Source organism: Chanos chanos, chromosome 3 (genome assembly GCF_902362185.1).
Source record: "Chanos chanos chromosome 3, fChaCha1.1, whole genome shotgun sequence".
In the NCBI taxonomy this organism is placed as follows: domain Eukaryota; kingdom Metazoa; phylum Chordata; class Actinopteri; order Gonorynchiformes; family Chanidae; genus Chanos; species Chanos chanos.
The window spans coordinates 11,805,666-11,818,328 of NC_044497.1; the positions used below are offsets into that span (position 1 = coordinate 11,805,666).

At 44.6% G+C, this 12,663-nt stretch overlaps 1 protein-coding gene across 11 annotated transcripts in view; it reads right to left on the minus strand.

The window, feature by feature from the left end:
- The window catches only part of tnikb (TRAF2 and NCK interacting kinase b), a 36,379-nt gene that overhangs the window by 12,776 nt on the left and 10,940 nt on the right, over positions 1 to 12,663 (minus strand). For 5 of the 11 annotated variants that reach the window (XM_030767361.1, XM_030767360.1, XM_030767357.1 and 2 more), the window contains exons 3-14: positions 9,750 to 9,806; positions 9,423 to 9,548; positions 7,942 to 8,052; positions 7,721 to 7,811; positions 7,120 to 7,250; positions 6,944 to 6,998; positions 6,735 to 6,813; positions 5,909 to 6,084; positions 5,739 to 5,805; positions 5,423 to 5,621; positions 4,375 to 4,491; positions 1,675 to 1,863 (exon numbers count right to left, since the gene is read on the minus strand). In XM_030767361.1, coding sequence (XP_030623221.1) covers positions 1,675 to 1,863; positions 4,375 to 4,491; positions 5,423 to 5,621; positions 5,739 to 5,805; positions 5,909 to 6,084; positions 6,735 to 6,813; positions 6,944 to 6,998; positions 7,120 to 7,250; positions 7,721 to 7,811; positions 7,942 to 8,052; positions 9,423 to 9,548; positions 9,750 to 9,806 — 1,398 coding nt within the window. Of the gene's footprint in view, positions 1 to 996; positions 1,327 to 1,674; positions 1,864 to 2,683; positions 2,771 to 4,374; positions 4,492 to 5,422; positions 5,622 to 5,738; positions 5,806 to 5,908; positions 6,085 to 6,734; positions 6,814 to 6,943; positions 6,999 to 7,119; positions 7,251 to 7,720; positions 7,812 to 7,941; positions 8,053 to 9,422; positions 9,549 to 9,749; positions 9,807 to 12,663 lie in introns of all 11 variants that reach the window. The other 6 variants (XM_030767359.1, XM_030767358.1, XM_030767353.1 and 3 more) reach the window with 3 other exon arrangements.

Consider the following 12,663-nt stretch of genomic DNA (forward strand, 5'->3'; position numbering starts at 1 on the left):
TCTACTGCCAACATCCTTTAAAATACTACCGTCATTTTGTAATACAAAGAACTTCACAACAATTCAATTCCTCTTCCTATTTCTTAACAGTCATAAATGATTCCTCTTTTTTAAAAGCCCTGCAACACTTTCCCTTGATGCTGCATGTTACTGAGGTCTCATTTACAAGCTTGCAGCAGTAACTGAAGGTCAGCCAGTTTAATCAGTGATGAGAGCTGGTTCACAAACTAGGAGTTGAGAAACACTGCCGTGTATCATTTTTGAGGGCATTCAATATAACTTCAGCAGATAATGAAAACACCGCAGAACAGAACGCTGTAGAGGGCCAAACACCTAAAAGGGAAGAAGGTAATATTATTAGAGAAGAGGAGAAAATTCTATCCCCAACAGGGCTTTGGGTGTACAATGGAACATTGGTCATAAGACATGTTCAATGTCCATAAATGTGCATGAAAAACATTTTCAGAACCCTAGGTAGATAATCATTATGTCACACTCTGGGCATATTTTGGCTATTGAACTCTCTTTGAACCTGTACACCCAAAAGCCTGTCAAATTCCCTGACAGAAAAATCCCATTTCCCACTTACTTTAGGACGGAGATCAGGTTACCAGTCGAAAAATGAAAAGAATATGTAAAAGAGAGCTAAAGAGACAGTCAAAGATTCTCACAGGCCAAGACCCACTCAAATCCAGTAGAAAAGAAGAGTTTGAGATAAATGGGGAGCAGGAGTGGGTAGGTAGCTTTTGTGAGTTCACATGAAGTTGATTAAGACCTGACCCACGTGCACCCAGCGGCGACGGTAATCCAGAGGGCCCAAAAGCGGGATGGACCAGCCATCCAAAGAGACCATTCCCCTGAGGACTTGGGCAAGTATTTGGCTAATTGAGAGAGGGCTAAAGTTGACAGGGGCAGCATCTGTATGAACTCGTCTCTGACGACAATGAGCTTCTGTGGCTGATTGTGTTTGTGTACATATTGACACAACGAGTGTGCCCGTCCCTCACTAACCCCTCTGTGGGCTCGCCCTGGGCTGCGGCCACGGGATTGGTGGTGTTGCTGGGCTATGTCTGCCAGGTCGGGCTCGCAGGCCACACGGATTCTGGGTATGTTGGCATTACTGGGCAACTGTCTGATCTCCAGTTCCGACCTCTCCCTGGACCTGGAAGAGGAGGGGGCGGGATAGGACGGGGGGCGAAGAGGACGGCGATGGGGGGTTTGATTAGGGAGGAGGAGATGGCCGACACGTGCTTCCCCAGGGTGGTTAAAGGAGTGGTGCTTCTTGGGAGGTATTCGGGGGGAGTTACTTTGAGCGCGTCTCATAACCTGCAAACGCGCATCACAACAGCAGTTAGAAGGCATGACAGAAGCTGTAAGTAAGCTGTTTGAAGGCTCCTTCCCGCACCCTCTACTGGAGAGAAACATTTAAGTAGTTAATGAACAAAACATGAAATTATCATCACAAAATTGTACAGGTTTGAGTCCGTAGTTTGTGCTACCGTCCACGCTGAATACTTCACACCTGAAAATATCAGCAGAATGGTTAAATGTTTAGATATCCAACAATTCCATCCTTACACCAAACTTCAAATTCAAACTCAGGTACATTCCAGAAGTTAAAAAAAAAAAAAAAAAAAAGCCAGCTCATTTTGGTCACGATTCAGCCTTCCGTACCTCTTTGGCCCAGGCGGGTTTGTCGCTGGGGTTTACTGCGTCTTTATAGTGGTAGAGCTGCTTCTTCTCTGCGGGTCTGGGCTCCTGCTGCTGTTGCTGGAGGGAGACCAGGTAAGCCCTCTCCTGCTGGAGCTGCCTCTGCAAACGCTCCGCCTGCCTCTGCTCCTCCAGCTGCTTCCTCTTGTACTCCTATATGCACAGCACAGAGCCAAACACATAACACAAGAACACATGCACAGAAGACAAACACACACACACACAGACAGACACAGACACAGACACAGAGACAGAGACAGAACCACACATTCATATTCAGAGAGGACAAAAAACCCCCACAAGAAATCACATGGACAGACACACACAAACAGGAAATAAAACAGAAAACAAAGAGAGAAAGACAAAGTTAGAACAGGTCGTAATTCGGTAAGATGCTGCTACTACAGTAGAATGACAAAAAAAAGACTCATGACCGCAATGCATGCACAATCAGAGGCACATAACAGATCATTTTTAGATTTCATTTTAAACGAGTATGAGCTGCAGAAATATGCCCTGGAATGCTGGTGCATTAGCACTGTTTGTTTCAACAGGACCTTTCTTGGCCTAGGACACTTGTGAAGCTGTAATACAGTCTGACGGAAAACTTTCAGTTGGAGGCTGTTATACCTTTGACTGATTTGACTAAACTGAAACAGTTCCTTCTTCTACCAGAGCATAACTGGTTGTTTCTGTAACCACCAAAGAACTTTTCTTTTTTGCCCACTAATCAATGGTCAAACACAAGTCACCAGTTGCATGAGACCAACTCATCAAGATCCAGTCATACATTATCTCAAAACTGCCACACAGCAGAACTGTGGTCAATTTACTCAACAACGTCAAAAAAGACAATGTAAACCCATCAAACGGAGTCCTCAGAGTTACTGCCAGAAACAGACCAACTGTAAACACACGGTCTATCAGTGGTAAGGCACGCTTAGAATGTGACAGCCCCTGTGTGTTGTTTTACCAGGAGAAGAGCCTGCTCCTGCAGGAGCTGCTGTTGTAGGATCTCCAACTGCCTCTGTTCCTCCTCCAACTGTCTCCGAATATACTCCTACCAGCACAACACATACCACAGCAGCACAGCGGAGAAATAGAGAGAAAAGAAAAGGGTTTTAAAGGAGGGAAAGTGAAAGAGTTAGGGAGCTTAACAGATGAACAGAGAATCAAGCATGAGAATTCAGATACTATGAATAAGTTGAAATAGAAAGGCAGACAGACCGATTGATAAACAGGGCAGAATAACTAGATAACGGGTCAAAAGAACAACACACAGACTTCCATTGAGAAGTCCAGGCGATAAATTGGTATAAAAGGAATAACATCTGAATAGAATCAGTGTGCAAGCAGTTACATTCACCATCCAGAGTGTACAGAGTGTTTATTCATGGCCAGACAGATATTTGGAGCAAAAGAAACAGGCTTTCACAGATAGAAGGCATTGTGTGACATGCTGAAAAGAGTTAGCTTGTGGATAGTTGTTCCAGAAGGAAAGACAGAATTTAAAAGCATTAACTTTCAGAAAGCCTCAGAGTGAAGTATAGGAAAAGAGCAGCGCTTGACTATCAGCTGGATTATCATCGTATCGCTCTCACACTGCACTGTACCATGGAGAAACTTTCGCTCCTATTAACTATGACATTGGATCGCCTTATGACCGCTGGGATCAGGCCAGTCCTTTTCAACAACACTCAATTTCGATGATCATTTGGTTTAGTTCGCTCTGGCAGCCTGAGGAGATTGGCTCGTTGCTACGGTCACGGTGTGTTCCACATATGACTGAACAGGACGTGCAGCGGCTGACGTGTCCTCGAAAGGTCACAGTCAGGCTAAATCTGCCGACTACCCCTTTAACCAAAAATCAAAAAAAATCCCAAATGGAAATATGTAATTAACCCCAAACGGGACACTTGTAATCTGTGTCAATCAATTCTCCGTCATCCACTTCACACAAAGGAAAAAAAAAAAAAAAAAAACTCCACACAGCGAGGGTGAGCAATCTTAATTCGGCCTGGGCAGAGGGCAAAAGCTGAACAACTGGAGGTGGACAGGAGGACATTTTCTTTCAGGAAAACGGTTTAAATATGCATTCCTTCCTCCGGAACATTTCCCTCCCTGGGGGACATGAGTCAGATGCTGGAGAGAGAGGTTTATATAAGGAACTGGGGCATCGGATACAGTCTGATAGCCACATGTGAGTGGTCAGCTGTGGACTACAGCACAGCGTCTGAACTACATGTAATGTATCACATAACAGAGCTAACGGGCCCTTAGGTAAAATGTGGGTATATACCTGTTGTCTTTTTCTCTTGCCTTTTAATAGCATTACTCTGTATGGTTTTTTTTTTCGTTATTATTATTAGCACATTCACAGATGTGCTGAAGATGTCTCAATAGCATTTATCTGTTTTGTGCTGCTTCACACCTTTTCTCCCTATGGGTATGTGCGGGTGTGTGTGAGTATGTGTTCTGCTTATGTGTGTCCACTCTGTCTTCTCTTACTCTCCAGTTGGTTGATCACAGGCGTGTGAGTATATAATCTGTCTCAGTCTGAGAGCCTGTGTGCATGTGACTGTGTGGGCAGATGCTATATAAAGTGAGAGCGTGTGTGTTTGTTTCTCTGCGTGTGTGTGTGTGTGGGTGTGTGTGTGTATGTACCTGCTCTCTCTCTGCATGTCTCCTCTCTTCCTCTCTCCGAAGCTGCTCCATCTCCTCGTAGCGTCTCCTCTGTTCCCGTTCTTGCTGTTTCCTTATCTCCCTCTCTCGTCGCTGTTGCTGTAAAAAAAAAAAAAAAAAAAAAAAAACACAAGGAGAGACCATCAGCGAGGAGAAACCAAAACTTTAGCTCTACATGTACATTCAGTCAATCAAAACACAGTATCATGTCATTGTAAACTATGTCAAAGAGCTTTTCCGCTGACAGGTCTGAGCACAGTTCTACGCCACTAGGTGGCAGTGAGATTGACGGGGTTGTGTGGGTAGGTGACCATGCTGAGTGGCCTTTCTCCAGCTGAGGCGGCATGACAGGAGGCGTGCTGAGCCCTGGCAAACTGACAGAAGCTCTGTAGGAGGACGGATGCCCTGAGAGTGGAGCTGGGTGCCCATGGGAGAGGCCTGATTTATCCCAGCAGGCATCATGCTTTCATCCCCGCTGAGAAAACGCTACATCACACAGCTCAGGAGCTAGATCCTGGACCCACTGATCCCCTTCACTGTCCATCCCTCTCTTCCTTTTTCTCCATCTGTCTTACTCTCTTAATATCATTCCGTATTTGTCTCTGTCTCTTTGAAGGCGACAGCCCACATTCCTCTGCTCTGACGATAAACTATAACTAGCTGTGGATAACAGAGAGCTGCAGCATTCCTGAGGAGCCTTACACACACAGAGCGCAGGAGGCCTGTCTGTGTGGCTAAAACATATAACATTATTAACTTTGATAAATGCTCCTGGCATTAGCTGTAGACCCTATGAGATGGGTGGGTCTGTTGTCTAGACTGGTCCTGTTAAACGGTGTAGCCAGCTTCAGGTTTAAGCTGGCAATGGGTCCGTAGTTGATAGTCTTTCCGAGAGCTATATGTATCTTTTGGTATACTTTTTTATAAAATGAGAAGTTCTGGCACATTTCTGTCATGAGGTTCACCACTCCCCCCCCCCAACCGTCTCCTCCACTCCTTTTTTTCCTCCTCCATTTTCTTGTCCACTTACCTCCTCCAGTCTCCTCCTCTGCTCCTTCTGCTCTTCGATACGCTTCTGTCGTTCCGCCAGTAGTTGGCGCTTGTGTTCCTCATTCTGTTGCTGCTCCAACTGTTGTCTGCGCAGAGCTTCTGAACGCTCCTTGTTAGCTAGCTGCAGACGCAGGAAGTCCCGCCTTAAGGTGGACTCACCAGGGATGTTGATGATGGAGCTGTGTACGACCAGAGGTGTCGAGTCATTAACGCGCCATTTAACACGTCCTCATGCGGAGAACGTGATATTTTTAATGCATAAACACAACACTTGGATATGAGCTGCGTTCTCCTACCTGGGTTCTCCCATGTCTCGTTCCTCCTCCTCCTCCTCACTTCCGCTGTACTCATACTCAGTCTCATCTACAAAGAGAAAGCATGGCTCTCAATGCGAACAGCTGTCCGTGTTGGAGGAGAAAGCCAAGATGTATGAGCTGGGCATCATTCCCAACAGCAGAGCACTCACCTCTCTCCCCTCGTTTCTTCTTGGTGCGGTCGATGTGGTCTTTGAGCTGGATGCGAACCTGCCTCTCGTTGGGCAGGTCTCTGATGAAAGGGTGTTTGAGAAGCTGCTCTGTGCTGGGCCTCTGGCTGTGGTTCTTTACCAAACAGCTGTCAATAAATGACTGGAACTTCTTTGACCTGCAGAGAGGAGAAGTCATGAGCGTGCTGGGTTTGCTTTCAAAGCTCTCTCTCGCTCGCTCTCTCTCTCTCTCTCCTCTCTTAGACCTTGGGATGACTCAAGGACATGTACCCAGAAAGCATTAAATCAAAATCTGTCAACAAAAATTAAATCTCTCGCAACCTGCACAAAAATAAATGAGTGACAGATGCTTCTGTCGTGTCAATAAAACTAACAAGTACAAAATGATCAAGACAAACAACAACAAATCAACCTTCTGAACATAAAGACATACTAAAAAAAAAAACCCCAACTAAATAAAGAATAATTGAAGAGAGAGTTTGTGTTCATGCTTATGTCACCGTCTAGAACATGACACCTGTCTAAGTGTTGATTTCCCAGAGGCGGGGTGCGGTGTTTGATTGACAGCTTCCTGCCCAGTTAATGAGAGTAACACAATCAGGAGTCATAATCTTGTCAGTCATTTCGTTTTCGCTCGGATAAACGAAGCGACCCATTCCACAGCAGTGGTTTAGACTCCACTGTGAAGGAGCTAAGTCACTGCATGGCCTGAATGACTCCTTACCAGAGTACAGGCAGGGCTTTAATGATAGGAGATGTGATGATGGGATATTTAATATGTTTTGGGATTTAGGGAGATGTTACTCACCACTTCTTAGACTTGAGTCGGGGTGCTGGGTTTCTGGGAATGAGAAACAGTGCTCGCATGGGGTGCATGTCACAGAGAGCTGGTAAAGAGAGAGAGAGAGAGAGAGAGAGAGAGAGAGAGAGATAGAGATGAAGAAACATTACCGCACTAGGTTGAGTCAATCTGAAATCACATATGTATCATACAGTGTTGCCCCATGCTAGACTTACGTGGGGCTCCTTCTGCCATCTCAATGGCTGTGATTCCCAAAGACCAGAGGTCACTCTAAAACAAAGAGAACGAGGCAGTTACGTCACCTTGGACAGGAGAGGGAGGTAATTACAAATAAACATAAAAACATTCTACCTGTCACTGACATCATCGTTAGATGTGCTAATGAAAATACCTTGAAGTCATATGTAGCATCTGGGTTCTCATCGCAGGCGATGACCTCAGGGGCCATCCAATACGGTGTACCGATGAAAGTGTTCCGTCTACCCACGGTGCGGTCCAACTGTGCACTGACACCAAAATCCACTGTGGAGTGCACGCGCACGCACGCACGCGCACACACACACACACACACACACACACACACACACACACACACACACACACACACATGGAGTTAGACAGGAGGACTTGGCCTTAATGTGTCACTGTATGGTAATGAGTAGAAAGGTCTTTGATGAAGTGCACACAACCATCTGCCTCTGTGCCATTCTTTTCCTGTCACTGCAGGCAGCGTCGTCATGGCAACACACTAGAGCTGCTTTCAAAACTCAAACAACAAAATAACAGCACCTAGTAGCTATGAGAGGTCCACAGGTCCAGTCAACACAGAAAAACAGCACAAAGAGCGAAGCTGATTAAAGATGGAGAGCAGAAAGAGCGGAAATAAGGGAGAAACAAAGAATGGGTTTTAAACGTGGTCTTCCTAAAGAGCTCTGACTCTGCTTGTTAGCATAACTCCTCAGGTGTAATCACCCACAGGGCTTTGCTCTTACCTAGCTTGACCTCCGCGTTCTCTGTTAGCAACACGTTTTGACCTTTGATGTCTCGATGAATGACCTTATGCTGATGCAAATGAGTCAAACCCTGTGGGGCAGAGAGAACACAACAGAGTATTTAGACAAACAGTGAGATTAAGTGAGAAGATAAATATTGTGTTTTTGGTGGAAGCTGTTTTCTTGCGCCCTCTTCAGGGCTGGAGGACTCACACACCCACCCTGAGAATCTCTCTGCAGATGTATGCAGTCCACTCTTCCTTCAGAGAGTTCCCCTTGGTGTTCTTTATCAAGTCTGTTACTGAGCCAGCACCACAGAACTCCATCACCAACTACAGGCAGAAAAAATACAAACACAAACGTAAATCACTCAATCTCTAACCACAAAACAAATAGGCATTTTAATGATATCTAATAGCTTTTACTTAAGGTGTAGCACTGAACAGAGCTCAAACTGAGAATGCAAACTCTGCCAAGGACATTAGATTGTTTATACAGGACCAAATGAAAAGAGCACTCAATGACACACAATACAGATGAGATTAAGCACCGAATGGCCTCTTATCACAATTATCTGTTGTGTAAACCAGAGACGGACCAAGACAACGCTGCAGTTAAACCCTCATAAGACACTGGGGCATTTTTTGAGAGCACATATCGAGGTTTAATGGTTTACGGTTTATATTGTGGGTGTAGATTAGACCTGACATAACAACAAAGACAGTTACTGAAAAAGAGATTGATCAGAATATGGTTCAACACGCTGCTGAAATATAATAGCGTATCGCAAACTTCACTTTTATGTCCTGGGAGTCCTTGTAAGAAAAAGAATGATTGGAAAAAAGGCACAAAACCTGTGGTTGTTCAGCCTTTTCTATTACAGAACCAAGGAGTGAATGGAATTTTTTAAATTACCAGTGACTTCCAAGAACACACTGTCCTTTTCAATATCTATTCACAATGTAAAGGCTTGTCTCAATTGTCTCTTCCTATGTATGCTCACCGAGGCTGAGTTCAGTTACAGCCGCTGAGAAAGCAACACTCGCGTTGCTCTGAGGGAAACCCCTCTCTAAGGGATATCTGATCTTGTGTATCTGCGGGTATGTGCATAAACGTGTGTGAGTGTGTTTGTGTGTATATATGTATGTGTGTATGGACATGCCCGTGTATGTGTGTGTGTTTGTGTGTATGTATGTATGTATGTATGTATGTATGTACATGCGCATCTGTGTGTGCACATGTGTGTTTGTGTGTATATATGTATGTGTGTGTGTGTGTGTGTGTGTGTGTGTGTGTGTGTGAGTGAGTGTGTGTGTGTGTGAGTGTGTGTTGGGGGGATGGGGTGTTGTCGCTGACCACAGCCTGCACTGGAGTGTGGAACAGCAGTCTCTTGAGGTGCTGCAGAGCATGGTCAGTGTGCAGTGTATTGCACTGAAGCATTCAGAGCTTGCCACAGTGAAAGTGTGACAGTAAGTGGGCGCTGACACATCCTGCATACAGCAAGAAAAAAACACTCTCACACTGTCTCTGCTCAGCACGGCTGCCGAAACAAAGAGAAGGAAACCACAATGCATTTCAACTGATTTTCCTTTCCTCTCCCATCACACACACACACATACACACATATACAGATAAAAAAACACATACACACACATACACAGACTTGGTTATTGATTTGATCTGATAAAAGGGAGAGACTAACCCATAACTGATCATCCATTCCTGGATGGTTCTTCTTGACGAAGGCACCGTAATAGGTGGCAATGTTGCGGTGGTGGGAGTACTTCTTCAGCATGTTAATTTCAGCTTTGATTTCCTCCTCCTCATCCTACAGGAGACAGACATGAACAAAGTATTACAAATGCTTTGAGAGTGTGTGATTGCGTGTATGTGTGTGTTTGTATGCATGTCTGTCTAGAGACATAGAAAGAGAGAGAGCGAGAGAGAGAGAGAGAGAGAAATGGGTGGAAATGTTGATAAAATAAGTTAAGAAAGAGAGAAAAGAAGCAAAGAAAGTAAAGTGACTTACTCCCGTGACATCCATGACCTTGATTGCAGCAAGCTGGCCTGTCTTGACATGCCGACCCTGGAGAGACATGGCAGAGCAGAGCTGTCAATCATTTGTGCATTGAAGGGAAATTGTGTGGGAAACCATTATAGAGTTCAATCATCAGTGTGTGCCAGGAATCTGTTCACGACTCTTCCTCATCTCAACCACAGGTGGAGAGAACACACACGCCCCCGTTGGCATGCACGACATTGCATAACATGCCATAACCCCCCCCCCAAAGAAACAAAAACCACATTAAGCAGATCACAAACACTTCCTGAATGGATTGAAAGAGCCACAAAAAAAAGCCACTGTGACCAATCTTGGCTCACAGTTGTGCCATTTTTGTGCATGACACAGTGTCACCAGACGACAGTTCTGTTTGGATTGGACGTGTCTCAAAACACATTACGCAAGCTTGAGCCTTCCATTGGCAGGGAGGAACTAAGGAATTCTGGAATTGAGGGACAGGAATGTGGAATAAGAGATGCCTGTGGCACCTGTTTGAATCTACTTCCCATTTCCCCCTGGGTTTCCTTCCAGGACAAACGGGAGCTTTCACCAAAGAAAACAAAACAACAAACCACGGAAATGGGCACCATGGCTACGTATCAAACTCAGCGAGTGTAAAGGATGGCAGCCATGAGAACAGAACACGTAAAAACACATCTGCCCAGAGATGGCTGCATTCATCTTTATTAACTGGCACAAAAAACCCCCTCTCTCTCTCTCGATTCCTTTCTCCGTCAAAAGGCAGTGAATCACTCTGCATTCATCCATGCCTGTTCTCCTGAATGAATTATGCACATGCAATCTCGTCACCCTCCTTGCTGCTACTTTGATTCTGGGGAGATGAGAAAGAACATGTTTATGAGGCAGAGGGAGAGAGGGGGAGAGCGAGAGTGAGAGAGAGAAAGAGAGGGAGAGAGAGAGAGAGAGAGAGAGAGAGAGAGAGAACAAGAGCAAAAGCAAGAAAGCGTGAGTGAGTGAGAGAAAACGAGTTAGAGAGGAAGAGACACATATATAGAGAGAGAGTGTCTGTGACAGAGAGAGAGAGAGAGCGAAAGAGAGAGAGAGAGACACAGAGAGAGTGTGTGTGTGTGTGTCAGAGAGAGAAAGAAAGAGAGAGAGAGGCAGAGAGAGCTAGGGAGAAAGAGACGAGGGGATTGTGAGTCACCAGAGCAGGCTTATGCCGGTCCCATCAGTCCTCATTAACGACTTTTCCACCATCGGAAAGTATTAACGAGAGGAGCAGCCCTCACACATCCCACTCAGCGGCGTGGAGTCACCGTACCCAAAGACTGGACAGGACCCACACTTTAAAAACACAACCGTTTATAGTATACACTATATATAGTCATGACCTCATCTATTCCTCTCAAGGCATTTGATTAAGATTAATCAAAGATTAGATTTTGATCAGATTAAGATTAACACTGGCATCAGATGGTACACTATTTCTAATCTTAATTTGTCCAAGCAGTCATCTTAAGCAATTCTGCGTGCTAGTCAACTCAGATTTAAAGACAGCACTTGCTTTGAGCTATAGCATCCTCTTTATATGAAAACAAATGCACAATAAAACAGTTCAAGTTCAGTTAGGCGGAACAAGAACGAATTTTGTGAAGAGGCAACTCAGACACCAGAATTAGCACACAAGTGTCAGAGCTGACAGAGTGAGTGACGGAAACAGGCGGTGAGGAGACACACTGATTTGACGACAGTACTCTCAATCACTTTTATTCATTTATTTACAGGCCAAACACTCCAACCAAAGGAATTCTATACAACCCACTCCTCCGCATCTCGTCAACCACCGTGTACTCTGAAGAGAGTCTGTGAATATTGATTGAATATTGAATGTTTTACATCTCTTAAAACTGAATGGATTCATGACTTGAATGAACAATGGCTAAGTGAGGCTATTGGGAGCAATCTGAGATTCTATTTTTACGACCCGTTACAGCGAAGAGATCAGCTAAGGAGCAAACAGACAGGCAGAAATCTGGTAAATGATAAATTCTCAAATAGTGATCAACTCTAATGTTTGACAAGTATTCTTGTTAAGGACCAGTTCTGTCAGTAAAGAACATAAGACATTATGTTCTTCAGGCTCACCACAGGCCACAGGAACTACATCTATACTATAAATATCAACTACACTCTATCTATTTAACTACGGATTATCTGCACACTATTACATAAAAAAAAAACAAAAAAAAAACTTCAACTCGCATGTATCATGACAACAATCGTCAAAAATTTTCTGAATTACAACGAAAAGCTTTTGTAGCTCCCCTTTACGTTTCAGCTGATCGGTGTTTACATGTGTAACAGCTTGGTAAACAAACTGCCATCAGAAATCTTATGTCCTGACAGAGTAAGGATCGAAGGAATCTTAATTCGGGGTCCAAGTGGATTGTGTTCTCAGTGTTTGGAAAACGGTCAGCTGAGAAGTGTCAGCGTGAGTGAGCTGGTGACTCGTCACTTTGATGCCGGTGCCGGTTGAGATAAACCCGCTCTCAGACTGGCTGTCAGGGGAGATTGCTGCGGTGTTTCATCATTCCTCTGGCTGAAGGTATGCCTGTTATTTTCTGAGCTCCAGTCAACCCTTACATGTGAACCAAGGCACCATATGGACATTTGGCACAGTCATGTGTAAAATGTGAGAGACACAGCACTGTATGCCTGCATGTGTGCGTGTGTGTATGTATATGCATGTGTCCTTACATACAAGGACTTGTAACACTCATAAAAAGGCATGTAATCTGTAACACACGTAGCATAACTACGTTTTCCTATGAAAAGGACGTCATTCTTCTTAATCAGACAGTCTATAGCAGTGAAGTCTAACACAGGATGTTATGGCGATGTGCAAAAGAAAAACACAACA